Source organism: Ciconia boyciana, chromosome 1 (assembly GCF_034638445.1).
Source record: "Ciconia boyciana chromosome 1, ASM3463844v1, whole genome shotgun sequence".
In the NCBI taxonomy this organism is placed as follows: domain Eukaryota; kingdom Metazoa; phylum Chordata; class Aves; order Ciconiiformes; family Ciconiidae; genus Ciconia; species Ciconia boyciana.
The window spans coordinates 44,636,952-44,663,924 of NC_132934.1; the positions used below are offsets into that span (position 1 = coordinate 44,636,952).

General features: G+C 40.6%; 1 protein-coding gene across 16 annotated transcripts in view; it reads left to right on the forward strand.

Moving 5' to 3' along the window:
• Positions 1-26,973, forward strand: part of SYT1 (synaptotagmin 1) — a 359,624-nt gene that overhangs the window by 327,955 nt on the left and 4,696 nt on the right. For all 16 annotated transcript variants that reach the window (XM_072864251.1, XM_072864194.1, XM_072864221.1 and 13 more), the window contains one exon: positions 23,582-23,715. In XM_072864251.1, the coding sequence (XP_072720352.1) occupies positions 23,582-23,715 (134 nt within the window). The remainder of the gene's footprint in view (positions 1-23,581; positions 23,716-26,973) is intronic.

The following is a 26,973-nucleotide window of genomic DNA, read 5'->3' on the forward strand; positions in this document are numbered from 1 at the left end:
AGGTAATCCCATTATTTCGAACAACCGAGTATGTCATGTCGCTTGTTCAAGGAGCGTTCCTGATATTTTAAATGTTGGGTGGTGTGTTTAGGGTCAACTTTTCAAGTTTCGACAAGTATGCCTTTTCACTTGCTGGTCTTGACATGTCTAGTGGACCTCACTATTGATCTGAATTGAAACAGGCAGACTGATTCAAAAATAAATTGAGATGTCACTAGGGCGTTCATCAAAGAGGAAAATATTATTATTGGTTTTGCTTAGATTAGGAAGCTGAGAGCAGAGAAAATAAACAGGGAACAAAAAAATTATAGGAAAAATGACAAAGCATGTCAGAATTATCCTAATGCAGCAGGTAGTTGTTCTAGTCTGGTGGATATACTGTGCTACAATATCTAAAGCAGTGCCCCTGTTGTGATTCATTATCACTATATAGCACTATTGGAATTAATAATAATGAAAGACAATAGTAAAATGATGATAGAAATTGTGGTGTTCCTACCTGGTTTTATAACTAAGTGGCTAAATAACTGTTTTCATGGAGATAATTCCATTATAAAGAAAACAAAGGTAACCTTTACAGATAAGTAGTTACATAATTTAGTCTGGTAGGGCATTATTGGCCTAATTCTCTGCTTATCTGAACAGATAAAACTTCACTAATGATGACGGTGATGTGCCCATTTATTCTAGCAGGGAGCTGTGCACAGTTTTAAATTATCTGATGTTGTCTGAAGTGCCTCCTTGTCTTTGCTTTGTTAGAATCAGTTTCTCACCATTTTCTCACTGCAGTTGCTTCAAAGGCAGCTTTGGGCAGCATAGTTGGTTTTTGTGGCACGGGGACTGAGCCTGGGATCGGGACCTAGCAGGGTGCTGGCTAGCATCTAAATACGTAACACAATATGGTCCTTATTCTTCTTTTGCGGGGGAGCGCCACATAATTTTCACTGATCAGCGGTCTTTGTCTATTGAGCACTAGCTGGGGAATTGTGTTTCCATGACCATAAATGCTATAATTGTGCCCTGCCTTTACTTTATGTGTGTCATGCAGAGCTGTTAGTCAAACAAAAATCCCACTGACTCACCTCTCGCGCACTGCCCGTGTGCTTACTCTGCCATAACTTGGCAGTCTACAACAGACTCAGCCAATTCTTATTTCTCAGTTTATCTAAGTTTTGGTATGCAGCATTTTTAATTGCCAGTAAATCCAATCTGGGATGTCTTGTTTGTGCAAAACACAGAGGAGGACTTATCATGCCAGAGGAGGACTGTCAAACACTGCCCGTGGAAAGGAATATTTTATTTCCATTATAGGAGAGAATGGCATGAAAATAGCAATGTTTACAGAAGTGTTCAGGAAATCAAGACAACAGTTTAGAAAAAGGGCTAGTTTTAGGCTCCTCTGAGTTCCTCAGAACTCTTTTAAGTTCCTCAAAACTTGACAGTACCAAGTTTTCTACTCCTGGGAATGAATGCAACCAGGAGGATTTTCAAACTTGGCATTTGGAGAGGGTAAACTCCATTTGGAGCAGGGAACCAGATCTCCTCCTTCCCAGGGGAGTCCTCTCTGCACTAGGTTATTAGCTACTAGAGTGTCACCATGCCCAAATTATTCCACTCTTATAAATAACTAGATATTCATTGGAGGAGGGACTTCAACCCCTTTCACCCACCTTTCAGGTAAACTTCTTAACCATTACGTTCAATGCTCTTTCCTTACCTCTTCTTTCTGTCTCTCTCTCACTCTGTTTTTTGTAAGAAAAGGCCAAACAGGTTGTGGCATCCAACTGCATGGCCCCTTTAAATGATAAAAAAAAATTCTAGCAGGAATGATGGTGTGAAGACTAGCTAGCTGGCCTCTTTCACTTCTTAAGAAACGTCACATTTGAAACCAGTCAACTGGTTTTATTGACTCTGGGCCTGGATATGAATGGGTTGCTGTTCTTCCAATTGTATTTGATTAATTCTGCCAGGACTTAAATCATGTTTTCATCTAATCCTTTGGAAGACCTATAGAACACCACAAAGATAGAGAGAACCTTTCCAGTTCTTCTCCTAATTATTATTTTGAAAAAAGTTACTGCAATCAATTGATGAAAGAGAGAAGTTACGTTCTTTAAACAAAGCTGAATACATTCAGTACCGTCATTGTACCAAGTTGAATCTGTGGTGACATAAGTAGCTTGTGATAGCTGTGAATACTTCTATAAGGTGTTACTTTATGTAATGTAGCTCAACTACATAATTGTTCTCAATTACTAAATCAAATTTTTGTATTCTGCAATAGCTGTGTTACTGTGCTATTTTCAATTCTTAACATGAAATGGTGAAAACCAAGTCATTAGCGAATGCTACCACATAAGCTAAAACTTCCAGAATCAATACACGAAGAAAGAAAAGACTGTATCAGTTTCAGAGATACTCATAGCTATTAAGAGGTTTTTGGGTTTGCTGGATTTCTTTAAATTCTATCAAAGCACCTCAGAGCAATGACAGTGGTTGATAATATAAGTAATAAGAGAGTCATCCCATGAGATTTCATGTGAAACCAACTTAAAGACAGAGAATATTAGCTAACAGAGCAGCCTGAAGTCTGTAAATCTGGTTTGGTGTCTTTCTAAAAGATCATCTTCAGCTTGGCCAGACAATACTATCTTGGTGAAGTAATCATTTGGTGAAATAGTGCACATGTATGTGCACTATTTCACCAAATGCTAAAGATCAGATTGACTGGTCACAGTGTTCCCGCTTTCCTTTTACATGTACAAATAAAATTAAATGAAAAATAAACAACAAGGGAGCTTGTCCACTGAATTCTGGAAGGAAATGTCTTGATTCAGGTTGCAGTCATGGGCAACCATTCATGGAAGTCAGATGTCCTGGGCTATGAATCGGGAATGAATGAGGGAAAGGCTGTGGATGTTGTCTACCTAGACTTTAGTAAAGCCTTTGACACCGTTTCCCACAGCATTCTCCTGGAGAAACTGGCTGCTCATGGCTTGGACGGGCATACGCTTCTCTGGGTAAAAACCTGGCTGGATGGCCGGGCCCAAAGAATTGTGGTGAATGGAGTTGCATCCAGCTGGCGCCTGATTGCAAGTGGTGTTCCCCAGGGCTCAGTATTGGGGCCAGTTCTGTTTAATATCTTTATCAATGATCTGGACGAGGGGATCTAGTGCACCCTCAGTAAGTTTGCAGATGACACCAAATTGGGCGGGAGCGTTGGTCTGCTGGGAGGGTAAGAAGGATCTACAGAGGGATCTGGACAGGCTGGATCAATGGGCCGAGGCCAAATTGTATGAGGTTCAACAAGGCTAAGTGCTGGGTCCTGCACTTGGATCACAGCAACCCCATGCAACACTACAGGCTTGGGGAAGAGTGGCTGGAAAGCTGCCTGGCAGAAAAGGACCTGGGGGTGTTGCTTGACAGCCAGCTGAATATGAGCCGGCAGTGTGCCTAGGTGGCCAAGAAGGCCAATAGCATCCTGGCTTGTATCAGGAATAGTGTGGCCAGCAGGACTAGGGGAGTGATCGTCCCCCTATACTGGGCACTGGTGAGGCCGCACCGCAAATACTGTGTTCAGTTTTGGGCCCCTCACTACAAGAGAGACATTGAGGTGCTGGAGCGTGTCCAGAGAAGGGCAACGAAGCTGGTGAAGGGTCTAGAGCAGAAGTCTTCTGAGGAGCAGCTGAGGGAACTGGACTTGTTTAGCCTGGAGACAAGGAGGCTGAGCGGAGACCTTATCACTCTCTACAACTACCTGAAAGGAGGTTGTAGCGAGGTGGGGGTCAGTCTCTTCTCCCAAGCAGCAAGCGATAGGACAAGAGGAAACAGCCTCAAGTTGTGTCAGGGGAGGTTTACATCAGATATTAGGAAAAATTTCTTCACCAAAAGGGTTGTCAAGCACTGGAACAGGCTGCCCAGGGAAGTGGTTGAGTCACCATACCTGGAGGTATTTAAAAGACGTGTAGATGTGGTGCTTCGGGACATGGTTTAGTGGTGGACTTGGCAGTGCTAGGTTAATGGTTGGACTTGATGATCTTAAAGGTCTTCTCCAACCTAAATGATTCTACGATGATCTGGATATTTACTGTTCCCTCCTTTAAGAGATGGGTCCAATTTTATAGAGCACAATATCAATAGATACGAGATAGTTACCTTCTACAGTCAGGACATAAAGAGAAAGCAGGAGAAATGTGGTGAAGGTGATCCAAGTCTTTAATCGATGTTAACAAACTGGGGCAAGAAACCTGGTGTTTGTAATTGAGCATGATAAAATGCAGAGGTCCCATGAGTGCTGCATGTCAGGATGAGGGATACCAGACTAGTCAGGAATCTTTAGGATAATAGTTAAACTGTAGACAGATACTTCTTTCCCCCTTATCTCCCTTTCTAAGCAGCAGAGAAGGACAGATTCTTTCTGAGTGATTCAGAGGAAGAGCATAACTGAGGTGCTGCTCTCCTCATGACTGTGTGAGACCAGCTGCCTGAGGAGCCACCAGTCATGCACCATGAGTCGGTGCTCTCTTATATCCGTTCCTCTTGCTTGCCACCTTTCTTCCACGCTTGCCAGAGCTCAATGTTTGATTTTCAACAAAACCAAAGAAAAATAAAGAGACACCATCTGAGAATTATGTGGCACAGCTATTTTGCAGTGGAAACTGCATGGAGGGCTTTTTGTGTCCAGCAGTTCAAAACCCTACTTTTGTCTGATTAGTCTTCTAAATTGCTTTATTTTCTCCCCAGGAGAAAACCTAAATAATAATTGAGAAAGGAGCTTTCTATCACACTTAAAGCTGAAAAAAGGCTATAGGAAATTTAGTGATAAATCTTCTCTCAACAGTAAAAACAGTGTAACACAGACTACAGTAGTTAGAAAAATATTTACCAAAATGGTGAGAACACCTCCATAGGTGAGTTCATGCTGACCTGATAGAGAGTCAACCAGTACAGTTCTGTTTGTTTTTCCATGTCTGTTTTGATGTTTTACTCAGTTTAGTATGTTAGCGATGCCACCATCCTAGCTCTGAGGAGGACACCAACAAGAATTTTCTGAAGACTTTATTTTGACCAATCCTGACTTCACTCAGTTCTGAAAATTTCCTGGGAGAAATGACAGGCAAAACTACAAGTAAAAGGCCTTCCTGACAATGCTTTTAAAGCTTTCATCAGTGCACGTTGACAATGGTTGAAACGGGAACTAAGACAGACAAGACGTAAGAACAAAGGTCACAGGCAGCTCAGTTTTAGAGCATTCTGTTGGTAAGTAGAGGACAGTAGTGATATTGCCAAACCCAGGTTCCCAAATTTTTGCTCTTGGCTTAAAAATAAATACATTTTAAGTAGTAATAAATAAACTATTCCTGATTTGAAGCTTAGGATTCCATGCTGTCAGACTTTTCTTTCTAGCCATGAGGGTTAGAGAAGTTATTTTTTATTTGAAATGCAAGCTGAGAATCTCTCATGATAACATAATGCCGAGAAACTAAGGCTTTGAGAAATATACTCTGTATCTCAAGGACTGTGATAAAATCAGACGAGTTGGCAGCAGTGAATATTCTTAAAGTTTGCATACAGTTGATTTTGCAGTCTCACTTCTGTAATGATACAGTACTTACAGGAGCTTGAATATCAATGCCAGAGTTCTTCAGTAGGTTATGTGTGGTCAGTACTGAAGCCTTAGAATAAGGTCCAGATTCTGATCCATGCTGAAAGAGAAGACAGATGTAAAAGCAAACCTAACCTCAGGAATCATAAGCAAGTAGAAATATTTTTAAAAAAACATTTTTATATATATAAAAGTTAAAAATTTATATATGAAAGTATAGAATTTTATGTGATTGTTTTGCAACGTTCTTGGCACCTAGTTTGGGGCAGTACTCCGGTGTTTAATACCAGCCTTTACCTCTGACTTTCTCGTTTCTGAATGCCACAATGCACTGGCAGTTGCAGGAGACTGTCAGGAGAAAAGGATTCTGCCTACATTTTGCTGGAAACCCGTAACGTTGACATCAGCTGCATCTTGGATAAAAAGCCTCAGGAAAAAACACTAACTTTCACTCTCATTGAAGGAACAATTTTTTAAATTGCCTTCACCTTCTGATATATATATTTTTTTAAATAAAAGACCTTATCATTGAAGGCAGCTAAAACTCTCCCAAAGCAGCTTTCATCCTGGTGTATAAAGTGATTTAGAACATCCAAAAACTTCTGGACTGTTGTAGCAATGTAGTAGAAAATAGGTTGTTATTTAAAGTGCCCCCAACAATTTTTCCCTAAAATGTGTTAGGTTTCTGGATAATAATAATAACCTTTTTGAAGTTAGACTGCTTGCTTTCCTTCACTTAGGAGATCAGCCATTTTTCAAAGCAGAGAAGTTGTAGCTAAAAGTTTCTAAGGTACCTAATACTGTATTCTGGCCCAGTCGATAACTGCAAATGATAAAAGGTTTTCTCTCAGCCTTTGTGCTCTCTGGCTGCATTAGAAACTGAACGAAGATATATGAGATGACACAGCAGGCTTTTTAATCCTTTAGAAATGCTTGGCAAAGTCACCTCTTTACTTACAAAAAGTAAAACATATAAAGTTGGGGTATGTGGGTATTTGTTTAAATAAATGTCAAATCTTTTTGTAATCTACTGTATTTTCACAGTCTGTGGTTGGGTGAAGGACAATACTTCAACATACGGAGACATGTTTATGGCAAGTTCAAAAGTTTATGAAACAAAGGCGCTGATAATTCCAGGAGAAGCAGGAAAATACAGAGCCTTTCAAAAGCTTCTGTGGGTTTTGCTTACAGCCCTGTCTGGAATTTGCTATGGTTAGAATGAGAGAGATGCTATGAAAAATAAATCTGAAATGCTGTGGTGCAGTGCATAACGTGTTGTTGGCAAATTTATATAACAGAGCGCACTTTAAAGCTTTAAAGGCACTTTAAGCCTTTTTTTTTTTGTGAAAAACTAATCGAGATACCAAATGTGTGCCACTAAGAGTTTGTATTCTGCCTGATTTGAGGAAAAGTTAATTGAAAGAAAATTGTAGCAGTATGAAAGGTATATTTTTCACATCTTTTCACTGTTTTTCTTTGCAATCTGCAACTTCTGCTGCAAACATCATGCTACCCCTTAGACACTAACTCTTAATTGAAAAAATACTTCTCTTTAGGTGAGCAATATCTACGACAAAATATGTAGTAACTGACTTGCAAAGGAAAATCTAGTGAACTTAATGCAAAGTTGGGTCTTCTGTAAATACTCTGCCCTGCTTGTCTCCTTTCAATCAATAGTATAGATACAAGTCCCATAACCTGAAATGGAAGAGAACAGGCTTTCAAACCCCACCGCTCCCTACTGCCCTTAAATTCCTGCCCAGCACACCAGCTTTTCTTATCAGCCACAAACATAACTGAGTAAACAGGATGCAACCTCCTTGTTAACTCCAGCTAAAAAAGAAAAATGAACTCAAATTAGCAGCAAGATGGTTGTAGGCTGTGTTACCACAGTTGCATCCTCTGGGTGCCACCACATTGCCTTTCAGTAAATCAGTCTGAATTTAGCTTTAACCAGAGGGTTCTCCCAGGCCCCAGGGTGGAGTCCAGTTTCCAGGCTCCCACTGGTGATGAGCGCTTAATGGTGTGACACCCTATGAAGGTACGTTTCTGATCTTCCACCACTGGTTGGTGTCACAACCTGTGAACTTCTGTTTTTCCTTCGTTTGATTTTGGGGGTGGATAGAAGTATTTTGATGCAACTTCAGCTGTATTATACACAGTTTTTGTTTGCTAATGTTCATATGGTTTGTGGATATTTGAATAGTTAAGACTAGCTTTCAGAAAATCAAGATGCTTGAAGCTGACAACAGTATGCAACTACAACGCCTAGCAAGAAAGGAAAAAAGATAACAGTGAAATCAGTATGCTAGAGGGTGAGCACTGTATAATTAGGAAACTGCAGCTTTATTCTTGTCTCAAAAGCTATAGAAAGCCATGACTACCATCCTTTTTCTGCATTCCCTCAGCCATTGCTTATTTTTACACCGAGGCACCATGCTGGTTGACAGAATCCTACTGATTTTCTTCCCCTGAACAAATATGAGACACACATACAATCTTCTTTTTTATTGTTAGTCTACAACCTTCCACAAACCACCACTCCTCTGAGAAAAGGTGGCGATATTTCCATGGGCAAAACATGATTTGTGCCACTATTTTTACAACCCTTTGAATTAAATTCTGTGGGGAAACTACCCCATTCATTTTGGCTGTGTGAGACAAGGGATGCCATGGGAGCCTGATGGCTGAGGGTTAGAAAAAGGTGTGGATATGACAGTTCCCTACCCATTGCAAGCAAAGACAACCATCACAAGTGACGTGCAAGGTTACTAAGGCTGAAATACTATTGTTGCTCAACAATGTATCCATCTCCCTATTTTTTCTTACTCTTCAGACTGTTTTCTTTCTGTGAAATAACAGATGCTAAAAGCAAAGCTCATCTGGATTTCAGAATAAAAAGCCAAACCTTACCTATACCTTGATTTTGTTAAGCATGCTGACATTCAGTGGGGTGCATACTTGTGTGATGTGAGACGAGGTTGGAATGGTTACGCTGCAGGCTGCTGAGGAGCAGGAGGGGATATAGCACATCACCATACGTGTGGGGCTGGTGTGTGGGTCCAGGCACCAAACCTCAGCAATGCTTCCTCTCTGTTGGGATGGCATCTGGAGCACCTGCACCTTGTGAGCATCCACCATCTCACAGCATCTGCAATGCCGAGAGTAGAGCTGGAGATCTTTCACAGGACTGTTCGTTACGCTGAGTTTGGACTCCAAAATGCCATGCAATAGGAGTAAGGCTTTCCCATGTTTTACAGACTATGCACTGACGTGGCTTGCGGATCTGGCCCTCATTCACGCACAGCAGATACAAAATCTATAGATTTCAATCACATCTACATGGAATTGCATCCTTTCACCAATGGCATAATGGATTAGTTATCTTGCAGACCCTCTCTATTAAACATTGCTAAAAATACATCCATGCACGTATACGGAAGTGTAATAGCAATTCCTGTGTTCTGCCTCCACACACAAAGAGCTGAATCATTAGCAAAGCTTGTATTTCAGGTGAGATTTCCTATGGACTACAAGGCTGATCACCAGTGAAAGAGTGACTACATCTATGATTAGGGGAAGTCTTTGTGGAAGGGCCAGATTGGCTGTAAACTGAAATTTATGTCAATAGAGTGAGAGCAATTTACACTGGCTCCACTGCAGTATAATGATGCCTTTCCAGCCAAAAAGAATGTGTTAAAAACATTTGAAGCTGATCATTGATATGTATCTTGGGATTATTTCACTCTGCAGCAAAAAAGAAACAGAAGGAACAGGGTTTTCTCATATCTGCAAATCTACTTTCGAGCTACACTTCAGTAGGAAGCATGATAAAAGTAAAAGCAGATAAAGAAGCAGTCAGTCCTGCTGCTTAGGATTTGGTTTTTAATTATTATTTATTTTGTTTCCTCAATCACTTTGCTTTACTCATTTGGCTGGAAGGCAAACGCGTTCCCTGTTGATTTATCTCTGCTCAGCCAGGGGCTTTTGCTACTCGGTTTGATTCCTAATATGGTAGTGCCAGCAGATTTTGTCTGACTTCCAGAGGGCTCCTCTCAGCTCCTGGAATGCAGCGGGGAAGGAGTCCTGCAGAGACCAACAAAGACAGTTGTTGCACTAAGACTAATAAAGACCAGAAAATGGGCTTCCCCACATGCGCTGAAATTCCTGCTTTCACTGCTCTCTAAATCACCGCTTTTGTCTTACTTTACGGTAAGGCTACAAATTGTTTCCCATTACCCAGCTGAATGGTCTTTCGTGATCACATCAGAAAACATATTTTTCAATAAGTTTGGAAAACACCTACTCCATCACAATAACGTTTTTATTATACTAGTGTATGGCTTGAAAGCATGCTGCTGCAGTATCAGTGGATTAATTATAGCACAGAGGAATAATATGTTAGGGGAACTGAAAAAAAAATTAGGATTTCCCCTTTTATTTTGTTTTTCTTACCTATTGGATTCAATGCACTCAACTTTTCAGTGCTCTGAAATATCTGCTGTCCGTTATGGAAGGAAACAGATTTTCTTTTTTTTTTTTTTTTCCTTTTAATAAAGTGTTCTTCAGGTAATAGGCTGTCAAACTCATCAAATCTAGAAATGGCTTTTGCTGGTGACATACCAAAATCCAAAAGATTAAATTCCTCCACCAAGCACAGTCTCTAAAAGGTTAATATGGAGTTGGAAATTAATTTCATTCCAAATACAGAACAATAGTGTGCAGTGACATGACTTTGTGATAAGCATTTGTTAAAGCTAAATCCTCTGTAAGCCCTGCAATTGTTTTCCTTTGTGCTAATGGCAAGCTAACCGGAGGCGCTCCCTCTCTCTCTCCTTGCCTCTCTCTCCTGAGGGTATCAGAAAGGCAAGTTCATTGTTTGCTAAACCTGGCTTTTTTAAAATTAAAACCTCAGTTCTCCTTAGGTCATTCTTTTTAACATTTGTGATCTTCATTTCTGACAGGAGAATTTTTTGTCTTTCTGAAATCCACTAATTTCATATTATTGCTTGCTGATTGCCATTACTGGCATGTACATTGAACAAAAAGAATTTAAATTCTTTCTTATTGCTGTTGAGTGACTGTCTTGACTTGCATTGTTCACAGGCAAAAAAAAGAGGCCTATTGTCACCTAGGTACTGACTAACGCAGAAAAATGTTCAATAGGAGTTTCCAGAGGAAAGCTGAAGCCTGGGGCTTCAGGGGAATCGATTGCTTCATGTTCTTACCAGTGATTTTTAACAGGAGTTAGGTGCCTTTGCAAATGGACCCATCTACAACTCAAAATACTTAATACCTTTGAAAATCTATTCTAACTTTGGTGAACATTGCTTGAAAAGAGTATTGCTTTTCGAGCTTAGTTTCACTGAAATTATTTATATTTTCTATTATACACAACAAGCACTGCCTTGGCTTGGAAGCGGTGTCATCCACCTTTCCTTTACTATGGTTTCAATCTATTGATTCCAAATAAAAACACTTATCAGTTTCACTCCTCTGTCATCCTCTTCCTCCTCCTCCTCACCTAATAACCACAATCAGGCTTGTCTTCAAATATTCCTACTTTCAGTTCTGAAGAGCCAAAGGGTGTCTGGAATTCATATGTGCTTTTTGGATTGCTGGGTTATTTGATTTTATTACAGATCATGATCCCTTGACTACACTACATCAAGACCTTGTTTCAATGGAGTAGCACACAGAAATATGCTGAGCTGCCCAGATTCAATCTGGTTTGTCAGTGAAGCACAAGATCAGATTGCTCCATCACTTTTGTACCAAATTGGATAGCTGCTGTATAAATTTGTAGCAGGTATCCAAGCTGAAAACTATCATGTACCTTTGGATTTCTGATAGGTTGTGTTGCATTTGACTGCCTTTTAAGCTAAAGTGGCATACAGTAAGTGGTGAACATGTCAGTCAAATATCCATTTGTGCTATTAAATGGCTGGGACGATTTGAAGAAGAATTTGGGTACATTGGGGCATGAGCTATTGGTCATGTTATCAGAAATACTTCCATCTTTCACCTAATGATGCCATTTGTCAAGTTGTCTGTCATCTTGTCTTATAGCAGGACAAATGTTCTCAGCAGCAGAGCGTTCTTACTGCAGATGCTGTTGGCCTTGAACAGTTGTTCTTTAGCCTCCTTGAATGTTAGCCCTTAAATACCTCCTGGTCTTGTTCTTTTTTCTAACTAGTCTGGGGTAAACAAACAAGGTAAATTGTTCGTTCTACCAAGGACTTCAGCACTTCCATAACTCTTCAGTGGGCATAATCTAGATGTTACTCTTGTCTAAGTAAAAATTTGCCTTAAGTTTCAGGTCACTGCTCTCATTATGTGGAATCGACAGGAATGCGAGCAGGCATGCAGCCTCCCAGCCCTTCCTCTGCAAGTACCTGAGTGAAAAATGTGACCTTCAGGCTTTCCAAAACTATTTTTTTTGTGATACTGCAAAACAGGTTTTCACTGAGCTGTCATTTTTGAAAAACAGATATAACTTAGCTGAACTCAGTTGAAACTGCTGATAAATTTAGCCTACATTCTTACTTCTCGTGCCGAGATTGCGATGAAGATGTTGCCCATCCCAAGAAAATCTGCTTTCGATCTTCTTTTCCTTACTGTGGTTAAATTTAATCCAAAACAAAGCCAGTCTTCCCAACAATACTGGGAAACACCATCCAGAAAGGCCCCTTCCATTCCCTGAGCAGATGCAGTTCTTGCCTTGCAGTATTCCAGGAGTCTTCTCCTCGCTACCAGGAAGCACATCAACTGGCCTTGTCCTTAGCCTTTGCTCTAAGCAGAGAGTAGGGAAAGGTTTCATGTGGCCTCTGTGTCTAAACAGGCACAAATAAACAACTGTATCACGGGTTGCTTTAGGTTTCCTATATATGGGATTGGTGATGTGTGTGTTGAGGCAGTAAAGACTTTGATCCTCTGAATCACACTAAAACTAGGTGCCACAAATAGTCTATATGAATACCCAAAATACTTTCCAAAATCCTGCTTAACAGACACTGGATGTGTTGGGAAGCAGGAAAGAGAGGGAGAGAGCAAGCTCTTAAGTATTTTCTCCAAGTAATTCTGAATACATGATTTGTAGGCTAAAAGCAAAACTGCAATCACATAGCTTCTTCCTTCCATTTACATTTTTTCCTTAAAGCTCAAATCTAACAGAAAAATAATGAAAACAGAATGAGAACTGATATTTATATAAATATAAACTCAGGTAGAAAAAGTACTAGGAGTGTATTATTTCAAATTGAGACTGAAAACCAGCTGCTGATAGACTCCCCTTATATGCAGCCGCTGATGAATGAAATGTAGTTTGAAAGTCTTGATATGCTTTTAAAATAAATATCAACCTTCATAAAGCATAACTAGAGTTGGTTTCTCAGCTGTGAAGAGTTTGGATCAGGCTGCTTTACTGGTAGTCACTGATGTTGTAAGACTATTTTTTTTATTCCTTCTGTACTGCAGCATTCCTGCAGTATTAGCTCTCAGAGCTATTTCTAGTTTAATCATCTGAATCAAAAAACATGTCTCTTTCTCTTTCTCTTTCACTTGTCTAAGACTGAAAGCTTACCTGAATGAGAAAAGCAGTTTATAAAGTAGAAGCAATAGGTTTTTATTAAAAACACCGGAATTATTTTGCAGTATATTGGTTTGCATTTTTCTGGTGACTCATTTATATGAGCTAAGGTAATTGGGTGTTTCCTACCCTTTCTATCATATGTAGATAAAACAACCTGCTGCTTTGCTTTTCTATTTTTGCTATCCTCTGCTTCTCCTCCCAACTCACCTAACATTATTTTGGACTGTGAGGGATGGAATACACGGTCATAACTGGGTTTGCTGCATTTAAAAAAACCTCTCACATGTAAACAATGATAGCTCAGTGTTTTTGATGGGAGGCAGCCTTTATCACTACCTTTGTCGTCTTTTGAGTGTGTTGCTTCTGACTCTCTGTGGGAGAGGATGCAGATTACCCTTAAGCAGAGTATATTAACTTTTTTCCATGTAAAGACAATCACAACACAGTAGTACCATGCTGATGTGCAGTCAAGCTCTAAAACCTTACTGTGGCAATGTTGACATGAAGAGTCTGTAGCATGAAATGTAAATTCTTGCTACAGTAAATTGCTAATACACTAGTTAGACCAGTTTCTGTTTTTAATAGAGTTTCTCTGTGTTTCAGGGTTGAGTAATTCCTTTGAATGAATACTGCCACTCACTCCAATGTCGTTTTCTTTATTACCCAGTAATACTGGAACTCCTATCTGTCCTCAGTGCAGTTTGAGATTAGGACTTGTTTCACCTCACAGCTGCCGGGTTTGGGTTTTGGGGTTTTTGAGATGGGTGGGTTTGGGGGAGGGAGGGGGGACACTAATGAAAAGAGGAATATGTTTGTTATCAGTCAGCAGTTTATGAAGGTTAAAAAAATGTGTCAACTGTTTTCAGAGAAAGAAAATGGACATGGAAGGTTGCTCCCTACTGCACTGCAGTCTCCATAACGTTTGTCCTAAGTAAAGGTGTCTCAGTGCTTGGACATGGAAAAATATTCTTTTTTGAATAGGTATCATCTATACTTCTTTCTGACTGGCATTACTTCCTTTCAGTCAGTTCTTTTTATGAGCACAGCCTTTCACTACATGAAAGAAATCCCTTTTTTTTGCTTTCTTCTAGTTATTTTTGTGTGTCTGTCCTCGCCCTTGTCTCTGCGTGGCACAGTAATTTTCCTCAGGACAGTCATCCCAGCTATTTAAGCCTGGAAGCACAGAGAACCATTGCCATGCAAACAGAAATTCTTGACTAACCAAAATTTGTAAATCCCCCCTGGGTTTCTTTCAGTCAAGTCCCCTAAAATCGTGATAGTTGCACCACCACCCAGCAGCATCACCTACTGGGATTCCTAAAGTAGGTGCCTTTCTAGCATCATCCAGGATGCAGGCAAATAGCTATATGCAGTAAATATCCACAGGAGCAGAGGCCCAAAGATGATGATCACACAGGCAAGGTGGGTGAGGGCACTCAAAGAAAGGAGACCTGGCACCAGCCTTCGCTCCACTGAGTAACTGAAAGGAGCACAAAACTTACAGCGTTCTCAGCAGGGCAGACTGAGAACCTGTTTCTCATATATTATAACCTCATCTCACTCTGTCAAGAGGTGGGAAATGTGGGTTCAGATCCCTTCAGCCAACGGAGAGGTCTGGAGAACATTCCCTAAATCAGCAATTAGCAGTTCAACCTCTTGGCTATCGGCAAAAGAGGGGTGGAGAGAAAAAGCCAGTGTTTTATTGCTTTATTTTGTAAAACAAAATAGATAAACCCAAAAAACCCTAAGCTGGCACGGCTGTAGAGAAACAGTGAAGGCTTGAAAAGGTGAAGTGTAATTCCTCTCCATCACGCTTCTTCCAGGCGTGTTGAGGCAGCTCTCCACCCAGGTGGCTGACCCTTCCAAACCCCAGCTCTTTGCCACCTGGAGCTCCTCATGCGCTCGCTTTTCCAGCCTGATTTTTGAATTGTGGCCTCATGCTCAGCAGCATGTGCCTCAGAGTGAGGGAGGGCAGTTCTGCCCCCCTCCCCAAATATTGATACCCCTCTCTGCATGGCCTTGTTAGATAGCCAGCTCAGATCTAGAGGGCTTCAAGGTACTTACTAACAGTCCAGTGCGATACATCATTATGTACCCAGCTCCTGTTGTTTACTGCTAAAACATCCCACATGGTCTGCTCTTTAACCTTGGGTTGTTTGGGTTTTTCTATATTATGTGCTTCCGCTTCTCTGTCCACTCTTCTGCCTGTCGGTATTCCTCAGTCAAGGTGTATTCCCCCCTCCCTCCTCCCCAGTTCACTTGAGGACAGTATTTTGAATCTCTCTAAGCCTCTGTGTATTATCTTCTGGTATTGTCAGTACCACCAATTTAATAAATATAAATTTAATTATTTTTTTCTCTATAACATCAAAAGGCATTACATAAATTCATAGTCAGCAGTCTGCCGGAATTTGCTGCCTGAAGTATTGCCAGTTTGCTTTGGTTTCTGTCTGAATTCCTGTACTGGAGAGTCTGCCTGTATCAGCAGCCCCAATTAATACCTTTCCACCATTTGATGTTAATGCCTCCCTCATCTTAGTTGCTATTGTATTCTTTCTATTCGTATACAAACATGACATATTACAATATGCTTTTTTATGACTTTATTTGTTGTCTAAGATTGCAGGTGCCCTTCTCCAGTATGTTAAAGTTTTAAAATGCCGTGCTGTTCTTTCCCCCTCCTGACTACATGCAAGCTGCATGAGCAATCAGTTCCTCCCCTTTTGGTGCAAATACAGGGGAGCAAGGTTTACTGCTTTGATGCTCGTAGTTTCCATGTAATCACATTTACAAAATGCTTGGTTGAGTTGCTTTGCTTTTCCACAAGAGTATTCTGTGTTTACCCACAGCCAAAACTCAAGGTGCATTTTCCTGTTGGTTCAACCCACATTTGCTGCGCTTTGTAAAACTATTTGTTTTGCCTGGGTGTAACTGTGCTGAAATGAACTGCCTGGATGCAAGAGAGACAGATCAGCTGCCCTTGCTCTGGCAGTAAACTTAATCATAAGCTCATAAGCGCTAATTTGTGCTGTTTTTAAATAAGAGTTTTGGCTTCTTTTTTTTTCAGTTTTCTGCTACTTTCCCCATCTGGCGCTGTAACATTTGTTGTTATGTTCCAGTTGGAAGCACTGTGGGTGGAACTGCAGACTCGAGTGCTGGCTGAATAGCCCTTAGGCCACTGTGAACATTTCTGTTTCCACTGTCAGCTCTGCGTGTTCAGCAACCTCAGTTTGGGATTCTCGGGTGAGGGAATCGTTGGCTCGCTGTCAGTTTTACAGCACCTCCTTCTTCCCAAGGCTCCCTGGTTCTCTGAATTCAGCATTTCAGTAGCCACTTGATGTTCATCTAACTGCACAACAAGTGAAGAGGTGTTATTTGGAGGCTGCTTTGCTACACTCTCCGTTTAACTTTTTTTAATAGGCAGGCTATCATTAGTTCTTATAAATACCAACCCCTTCTTCCCCATTATAAATGTATTCTTGGACTCCATTATTCCTATGAGAATCTGTCTTAATGTTATTGAACATGAAATTACAAATGTTTTCATTTATAAATTACCCAGTCTTACAGCATCTTCTTTTAAAGATGCTGATGGAAATATGTCATCCAAAGTCATCTAACTTGCTCCGCTATGACATATGAGCAAGAGAGGGCCTGATGGGCAGCGTAGTCTGTGTGTGTGCGTGCGCTGCATCTGGAGCAGTCCACCCATGGGGCATAGGTAGACATTAGCAAGTGTAATAAGAGTCTTTTCAACTAAACTGTTTGCAGCTCTCAGGGCCACTCTGGCAGCCCATCTGGGCTGCTTGCAATTTCTCAACTCCGTTCATGGTCAGTACGCTACTGGGTGGTGTTGGGAGAATCTCCCAGGCACGCTGCTCAATCCTCTGTCTGCTTATTAAAGTGATTTTTAAAAGTATTTTGCTGGGGTCAGGAGTGGCATAGACGCCATGCAGGAATCTGCAGCAAATACTTTTGCTACCCACATTTCCCTTGTGTATTGATCAAGTACAGGCTACAGCTAAAGATTTGGCCCATAACATCAAGTAATCTACAGCCCAGTGGGGTTACGGAAACTATGATGAGGTCCAAAGTAGCTAAATATGAACATTAGCTGAGGACTGGACATTATGTAGCAAATAAACTTTTTTTAAAAAATCAACAATCCTGTTTTCAAGGAAATGTGATAAGAAAAAACCCACAAACCCTATATTTTATGCCAAGAGAATTGTTTCTAATGAGAATGTTTTCCAATACTTCCCTTGAGACATGAGCTGCTCCTTAAAAATAATGTTCCAACTTTAATTTGCTCATTTGTGGAGGAAGGTAGAAGGCCCAACAGCTTGTGTGAATGAATAGAAACTATAACTTTTATGCAGTCTAGAATGTACCATAGCACTTGTACTCCTTCTTAGTAATTGTACCTTGTATTGTTTCTTCCCCAGATAACATATTTTTCCCCTCTGGCTTTCCTTCCTGTTTGAAGCTTTCCATTCATCTGAAAAATACTAGTTTAGACAATCCAGGCACAATATCACTCTAAACTCATTATTTCGGAGACTTTAATTATCCCCTCTCATCCATACATGAATAAACAGAAGAAAAAAAGTCAGGGCAAATTATCCATGGCCCAGACGCCACAGGCATCATGTGAATCATCCCTCTCTTGGGAGAGAAGGGTTTATATGCCCAGCGGAGGGAGCATGTCCCATGATCCTTGGGAAAAATCAGCAAATCTGTGGGAACTCCCAGGAAAGTTTGTCCTGTTTTGCTCTGCTCTCAGAGCCCTGCTGCTTTCCATAGCACAGCTGTGGCAACCGCTGCTGTCGCTCTCCGAAGGCAGAAGCAAGCATGCAAGTATTGCTGATGCTGTCAGCCTTCATCCCTGGCACAGTCTCTATAGAAAATAAAGTTGTTTGGTGTATGAAATTGCTGGTCTTCCCGCTGCCACTCCTGAAAGCCAAAAAAAGCTTTGTCTGAAGGGTGTTTGCATGGAATAGGAACAGGTTAAGGGTGCAATACTGAATCTAGCACTGCCTCTGCTCTGGTCTAAGGCTCTGGCTTGGCCTTTCCTCGGCTTTCCACTCCGCTGCACAGAATGAGAGTGATTATGGCTCTTTAGCATGGAACTAACGATCCACCCTGCAAGTCACCTCTGTCCTAACCGTGTTTTCAGAGCCATTTATAAGGCTGCATTTCCAAACCTGATTTTCTTCAGTTATTGGATCAATTGCCGAGCTCTTCAGGAATTAGTTCTGCTTCCTGGAATGGAAACTCTACTGTCTGCTGACACCTTTGCTCCGGATGTCAGTGATGTGTGCTTTGGCACGGGTTTGGCAAAAATGTTCTTCTGATGGGAAAAAACATGTACTCATTAGCACCCAGTTGTCCTGAACATTTTGAAGACAAAAATACAGCTGGAGGCAATTCTGGCACCATATTTCTTCTCGGTTTCTACATTTGAGTTGAGAACATCTTCTTATTACAGCGTTTTGTCATATGAAACTTTATTCAGCTGTATCTATGACTAGTTTGTCCTGGCTCAATTTTTTTCCTATTAATCATGTTAGACTTACTCGAGGCTTGTAGAGGGTTTTCTCTCATCCCATCGCACAGAGCTGTGTGGGATTTTTTTCTTTAAACCATTAGGCTCCCCCCGCACTCAGGCTCGGGACTGTAATTGCACACCCAATCAAGTCCAGTGTTATCCCTGCAGCATTTTTCAAATTTGTCAACTTTCTAGGCACTTGCTTTTCATATTTTGATTAGATTACAGAAGCCTGTAAGATCGGCACCATCCTTATGTTTGTGTTCAGAATAAATCATTGTAGTAAAACCATTCCAAGCTGAGTACTGTGTTGACACTTTTCTGCTGAAGATCCACACAGTTGGAAATTTGTGTGCTGAATTCTTTCCTACCTAGGTGGAAAATGATTTTTCATTAACTACTGATCCCTAAATTTTCCATCTTAAAATCTACTGACAAGCAGTCATGCTCAAGTTCCACTTTTTCCTCAGATATTGTCATTAGCCACGATTTTCTTCTTTTGAGTTGTAGTATTTTCTTTCAGCTGTAAATTTGCTTTTTTAAAACCTCTAATAATGAAGTGCATCTTGTCTACAACATGATGATGATGAACTAGTCATTATTTTAAGAGGGTTCTAATTGTATATATATGCCTCACTGTCCAAATGACTCCAGAAGTCTTCACCTGCTATTATATACCATTTCAGTTATCCTTTAAATAATGTATTGGCACCTTACTGCAAACTTGAGGAAAACAAAATGTGTTAGCTAGTCCCCCAGTGCTTTTAAAGCTGTTCAGCTAGCCTCCCTTGAGACGTTGTTGTAAAATCTACAATGCACAATTAGTTATGAATTCTGCATCTTTTTAGCATTCATGGCTAGACCGTTAATGAGGGTATAAATAGCAGAATTTTACTTAATCCCACACATTGCTTAACATGAATTATTAAGCAAGGGAGACACAGCCATTCTGTCCCCTTTGGCAGAAGGACATCCATAGTGCTCTGAATGCAACATCCCTTCTTCCAGATAGATGAGTAAGGTCCATCCACAGATATCTGTGGATGTAATGTGGATCTAAATCCCCATTTACTTGAAAGGAATAAAACTGGAGCAAAAAACAGAGTGATGTTCACCTCTTCTAACTTGAAATTTCTTCAGTGTAACTGTTTACATGAAAGCAAATAGTCTTGTATCGGTGGAGAGAAATAAATATTTTGGGGTGCAATTTATTTGACCAAGGACAGATATTTAATCTGGAATGAGATAACTATCCAGACTACATCAAGAGAAATGCTTATTTATTTTCATTGGCGTCAGATGTAGACATTTCTACTTGATCAAAAGAATTCTGCCCTTTATGCCCAGGCTAGGCACTTAACAGACAATTTATCATTGCTGGGCTGTAATATCAGTTCTGTCATCTTTACTAGTCTCACTTATTCAGTGAGACTATTTACATATTAAAGTATTACTCAGCATGAGTAATGGTGCCAGCACTGAGGTTATGTTGCAAGTAGAGAAAAGAGGTGTTTCCATTAGCATTAAACCTTATCTCAAAAAAATCACTGGAGACTGGCACTTCCCAGAGGTTCTGCTTTCTTTTGATTATCCTCCCTTCTTCTAATAATTGACTTCAAGCAGTTCAGCTTCTGTTATTTGGTGGAAGAGAATCTGTCTTTTTCAGAGATTTATTCACGAAGTCGCAAGAAAGTCTGTGCTTAGGTATCAGATTGTCTGTGTAGATCGCAAGCAAATAGATTACTGGAGAGTTGAGGGAGTTAGGGATAACGTTATGGGATATGGGAGAGTGTAACTGAAGACTGCAGTGGTGGAAGGGGTCATATATGAGACACAGAAGAATGAGGAGAGGGAAGAACTAGGTAAGACCAGGATACTCCAAGAAATAGGAATTGGATGTACAATCTAATTAGGAGAAACTCAGTTAAAATCTCTAATGGCCTATCCACTTACTTGAGCTGGACACCCTGTTCTGATTTGCAGCGGCTTTGTGATGAGTAAACTTATTTAACACTTTTTCCTCTGAAACTAGAAAAGAAGGAACATGATTTCAGTTAGGTGATACTCAATTTGTATTTGGTTTGGCATGACAAGTTTACCCTTGGATGAAAAAAAATTAGGATGCTGTATCATATGATATGTCCTCTTCTGTGCTTCCTTTGGGACCTCTGCCACTGACAGTTCTGCACTACCATGGCAATCTGGTACCACTGGGATCTTTCCTACTAAAAACCTGGCATTTGACTGAGCCTAACTCAAATCTCCAGACAGACAAACATAAGAAGCTGATCAGGACATGAAAAAGAAACCACAGAAACCTAGCTTCTGGGCCTTGTCCCATGGCCATGAGTTACCCGGGCTCAGATTTTGCTCTAATACCAGCGTGAAGGTAGAAAATCTAGAAAGTCAATAGAAGCAAATCACTTAAAGTGAATGTACACAGAGACCCTGAGCATTCACATACACTTGAATTCTAGGTTAAAAATATTTTTCTCCAAAATACAGAATGTTTATCAAAGTAGGAATGTATCTGCATCACTATGTAAATCATTGCTATACAGTTCCTTATGGGCATATGAATAATCATTAAATCTGTGTGTATTGTCTGTGTACAAGTACAGGTCAGTAAAGGACTGACTTATATTGACTGCATTTATTTTACAGAATTCTTCAGTTGTAATCCCCTTAATAAATGTATTACTGCACTGTTTAGCCTCCCAGCTCACTCTAGTTACTTGAATTATATTTTAACAGCATCTTATCTCATTTCCATATCTTAACACTCTACCACTGGCTCCTTGACTACTGAACTTTCTTACTATATATTAGCTATACCTAAAATGTCATTTTGCATGTGAAAACAATTGTGCATTCAGCATGGAGCCTCAGCAAAAGTAATAAGGTAGATGAGCTTTCTCAAGTATCACCTAATGTTGAAGGAGTCCAGATTTACCTGTCTTCCACCTTCAACACCCTGTATGCAGTGATGTTGAACTCAGTATTCAAAAAGAAATGCTAGCATTTCTGCTTTTCACATGATACTCCTTAATTCATACATTGTGCAGCCAAAAGGAACCTTTGCAATCCCCTGTCTAGCCTCGAGCGTAAACCTACCCAGATTTAATTTCTATTTGAACTTGAGTCTTTTGAGAGAGAAGGAATCTTAACCCCCTGTAACAGAGAGTTCACCACAAACACTGAGGAGCAACTCCAGCTGTTTCAGTAGTATTACTACTAAAGTACCTGCCTATTTCTGAGTTAGAATTCGTCTAGTTCCTTTTCACAGCCATTGGATCTTATTGTACCCTTGTCTGCTGGCTTGAAGAGTCCACTACCAAAATTATGCTCCCTTCAGAGGTACTGTAGACTGTGATCAAGTCACTCCAGTAATTTAACTGTCCCGTACTCCTAGTCTTCCACAGTAAAGCATATTTTGACTGTAGCAGAATGCAACTACTCTTCTCAGACACTCCAAGCATGAATTTCATTGCAGAGTCATAAAGCATGGTTTGCTCATAGTGGTAATGTTTAATTTCAGGGTTAGTTTGTCATTCTTCTTCTGTAGCCCCATCCTTTTCTCAGGAGGGAAAGGAGAAGCCCTTTCCTTTGATCGTTTGCATTCAGGCTCTCTTAATTTATGCCACAGATGACTTGTAGCTGGCTGGTACTTTGTACAGCTCCTACAAGCTCGCTAGAGGGAAGGCTTGCCTCAACCTACATCACAGTTCAGCTGCCTAAAGCCAAGGGAGGTACCTACCCAAATTTTGGTGACAGTACCATACCGGTTGTTGAAAAGGATGAGCTTGAGATGCTTCAAATGGTGCTTCACGGTAGGCTGAAACAGAAAAATAGCTGAGCTCGGTGAAGGTACTGCTAATTAACGCCACCATGAAAGAAGAACTGCTAGTTCATTCTCTAAATGGGAACATGGCTCTTGTAACAGATTAAAGACTGATAGTGCTATTCTGTTAAGCAGGCAAAATTTCCGTTGAATGTATAACCACTGAGATACCACTTCACGGCAGTAACATCCATGAGAGTTTTGCTTGTGCGAGGAATACCTGATTAGGTAGCAAATCAGTTTGGTTCCTTAGCCACCAGAAGTCGTACAAAATAACAATGGGAATTCAACAGAGAGTAGCAAAACCAATTCATAATTTATACCAATACCATGGCCTGCACCTTACTCCAGCTGCATGTAGCACTAAGGTAGAGGACTGATATTTAAAGGGCAAAGCCCCTTGCTGCCATGCAGTCTGTCCGTGCGCCAGACCCACGGACACTGTGCTGTGTCAGTCGCAGCCCACTGGGGAGGTCAGAGGACGGGAAAACCACGGTGCGGCTCCTGCCCAAGGAGCAATGTGAGGAGCTGCCAGGCAGTTGCAGAGCAGACAGCCGCCCTAGCCCTGTGCCCACCGTGCGTGCATTCAGCAGTGCTCACGGCTCTTGGGAAAACCACCCCACAGCCCTGTTGCCAAGAAATGTTGGCAGTAAATAAATAATGTTAAAGTAAAAACATTTCCAGGATGGTTAATGAGCTACAGGACAAAGTTAGGTGGGAATTTACCCCTCCCTCGCAGTGTTAAGGGGATAATGCAATAAATGTTTTGTACCTTTTTGCATCAGGAACACTTTGCAATTGTACAGGAGTTTTTCTATAGTGGAAATTAGGACTTTATTTAAATACAAGCTGTTTGTTGCTAAAGGTTTTTCTTTTTTTTCATTGAGTCTTAAATTTAAAATTTATTAAATTAAATTAAATTTTAAAGGGATTAAAATCTGTAGATAATGCACTGAACTACCCTTCTTAGCTCTACTTCTTCTCTTGATTACTTAGATCCCTATGTGAAGATCCATCTGATGCAGAACGGTAAGAGGCTGAAGAAGAAAAAGACTACAATTAAAAAGAACACTCTGAATCCCTACTACAATGAGTCTTTCAGCTTTGAAGTACCATTCGAGCAGATTCAGGTAATGTCAAACACTGTTTTGTCTTCCCTCTGCATTCCATTTCTCAGCCCTTATAAATATTTAACAGGAATCTTGTTAATTATCACGTGTGCATGCCTTCATTAGCACCTAGGTGCCAGCCCTGTGCTACATTAGATGAGTGTGACTGCTTCAAGAGGGAAATGATAAAATGCACAGTACTTATGAAGCTTTGATTCATCAGTGAGAAATGGATAACTGACATTTTCTGTTAACAGAAATGTATTCTGAAAAAAAAAGTCCACAGGGAGATAGTGAAGGAATGTGCCAGCAAAAAAAGTATAGGGACAAAAGAAAAGGCATATATAGCAATTTTCCCCAAATTATTTGAAATAATAAATTGGCATCATCAGTCACATTTGTGTTCCCTGTGCATTTATCGGTGCTGTTTGTTGAAAGTACTGCAGCATCCCTTTTAAGTAAAACATCTAATTCAATCAGTTTTTTTCAGTTGTTCACCACACCATGAAAACTTTTTTTGGTGATTCCTATGCTCCTTGGAAAAAGACATGTGAGAATCTCAGGGGTCAGTACTGCAGTGCCTGTTTTCTTGGCACCTCAGGGGAGCTGCAGCAGTTGTCCAGGTGCTACTCCTGGAGAGCTCAGTGCCTAAAATTAGGGGCCTCAGAAATCAGCACAGTGAGCTGGAAGTCACCTGCATCTGCAGTGGAAAATACCAGGATGAGGCATCATGTCACTTTTTTCAGGGACTCAGACACCTACCTTTGGACAAGTCATCTCTCACTCATGAGAGTGAGATTTAACATCTTGTGATGTTAACTAACCTTTCCTCACAAGAGAGAAGTTCTTCTCAACCATCTCAGGAGGCATGTGGGAAACCCACATCCAATTCACTCCCCTCCCTAAGTGAATTTGAACCTGTATCTTCAATGTCTTAAGCAAGTACTCTTGTTGCCTGTGCCTGTGGCTTGTGTTGGGAGTGCAACATCATTTCTGCATAAATAATATGATTGGCCACAGAGCATAAGATCACCTGTTAGTTGGGTGGTTTGCTTGGAAAGGGAGAGGCTTTGGTCTCTGGTCTGATCCAGGTAACATAAACCACATAAAGATCGGTTGGTACAGGCCTCCTCCATTTCTGTTAAGCCTTTACCATTAGTGTTAAACCGTTTTGTTCTTTTGCTCACTTGTTAGAGCATTCCTTGGCAGGACAAGATGTATTGGTTTAAATATCCTCAGAAGAGAAAGGAACTATGTGTTGGCTTCCCACCCGTCCCGGGGAGCTCTGTGACCATGGAGATGTTAAGCAAGACTATAGCTTTTCTGGGTGGAGCTGAGTAAGGAAAGTGTACTTTTAGGGGCCTCCCAGTTTGAATGACCATAATTAAAACAGTCTGGGAATACATCCTTTTGTGGCTTGTAAGAAAGGGCTAGGTAGGAGTTAGGTGCCTTGCTAATATGAGGGTTTAAATAGCTTGGGCCAAATTTGGAGCTAGAAGACGTTGCCAGGGAAAACTCGTGGGCAACAGGGACACACAGGCACCTCTTGATTAGATGGGAGCATGGTACAGGTTTTGAGACTCTGTGTCTTGGATTTTGATAGCAACTGTACTGGAGAGAAGCCCAGGAGCTAAGACCTACATTTCAACTAAAGCTGTGCGCTTGGTTTTTATTGACTTGGCACCAACAAAGATAATAAAACTAGACAAGGTGAGGCTTTAGGAACAGTGACTTGGATGGAGGACTAGCCTGTTTAGGAGTTTCTTCATGCTCCACAGCATGTACAGGTGTCTGTGGACTGTAGGAATCAAAAAGTGGGCAATCCAGTGGGGCCTAATTCCCATTGATTTTAATGAAAGCTGGTCTGTGTGCTTGTGAAAAACCTTGTAACAAGCATCAAAGACCCAGAGGCAAAAAAAGATCAATCAGATTGAGCCTTTCTGGCAATTTAGGCAACGAATGTCTTCATTTCCAAATAGGGACAGGACTGAGGAACTGGAATGGCCAGCACCAAGTTATCAGATCTGAGCTTTGGCATGGTTAGGTGCATTCTGTAGGTACTTGGCCATTTTGCCTTCTAATCCTAAATCAGTTTTGTAAGGTGGATATAGGCCCTTTAAAAAGTGTTGCAGTGTAGCAGTTTAATATTTTGTGCTTTTTTAAATAAGTTTATTAGAATGACTTTCCTAGCTATTTACTTCAGTATATAGCCTCAATTTAAAATCTGTAATTATGGACTTTGGGCATATGCCAATGTATTTTGGAGTTAGTTATAAAAGACTATATTTAGACGTGATTTCATTGTGCTTACTGAAGTGATTTCATCATTAGCAAAACACATTTTAAATGTTATATAGACTTAACATGATAAGAATCACTGTGACTTTGGGGTAATTAATGTAAAAGTCATTAAGCAAACTTTTACAGTCAACTAAAAAATAATGGTTATACAAGTTTCACGATGGTTAGAGAGCGAAGACAAGGGAGATCACGGAGGGTAAGCAGCTCAATAGCAGCACACCTATGTAAATTAAAATGGGCCAAACATTAACATTTTCAACAATTTAATAGTGAATATGGATTCTAGCTCTTAAGGGAAAGTAAGTGATGTCTTGAAAGGTAGTGGGAAAACACCACTAGGAAGTGAAATCCTGTTGCTACAGGCAGATCAAGCATGTATTTTGCTGTTTTCAAGACAGATTGCCACCTTAGGTAGCAACATCTCCAGGCCCTTTCAGTCCAAAGAATGCAATGAGGAATCACAATGAGGAAACTGCTAATCCAAGTGTTTATTAGCAGAGGTGGTGCTTTCTACTAGCACCTGTTGGGTTTTGCAGTGCAGCTGTTCCTTTAATATATGGTACAAAGGCAAAGAGATGCTCACATTTCTCTGTAGGTTTAAGCCAGAGACCATGAGGTGAAAAATGGCGTCGGAGTTAATCATCTGAGCTAGCTGTTCTTACATTTTTATAGAGCAAGGAAAAGGGTCTTTTGTTTACAGTGCTCATTGTTTTCTTATGATTAACACACACACAAAAAATCCAATAGTAACTAGCCCCCAAGCTTCTAGGTACAGCAGGCAACTTTTTTGTACTGTAAAATAATAGTCTCATGCTTACTTTTGATATCTGTGATTCTGCCATGCATCTAAAACATAAATGTTCATTTGGGGAGGTACCATCAACATTAGAAGTGAGTATATTGCAAACAGCAACACTGAAACATCATTTAGGCATCTAGAAACACTTGCTTCAGGATATTGCCTTTTATCGTGAGTGC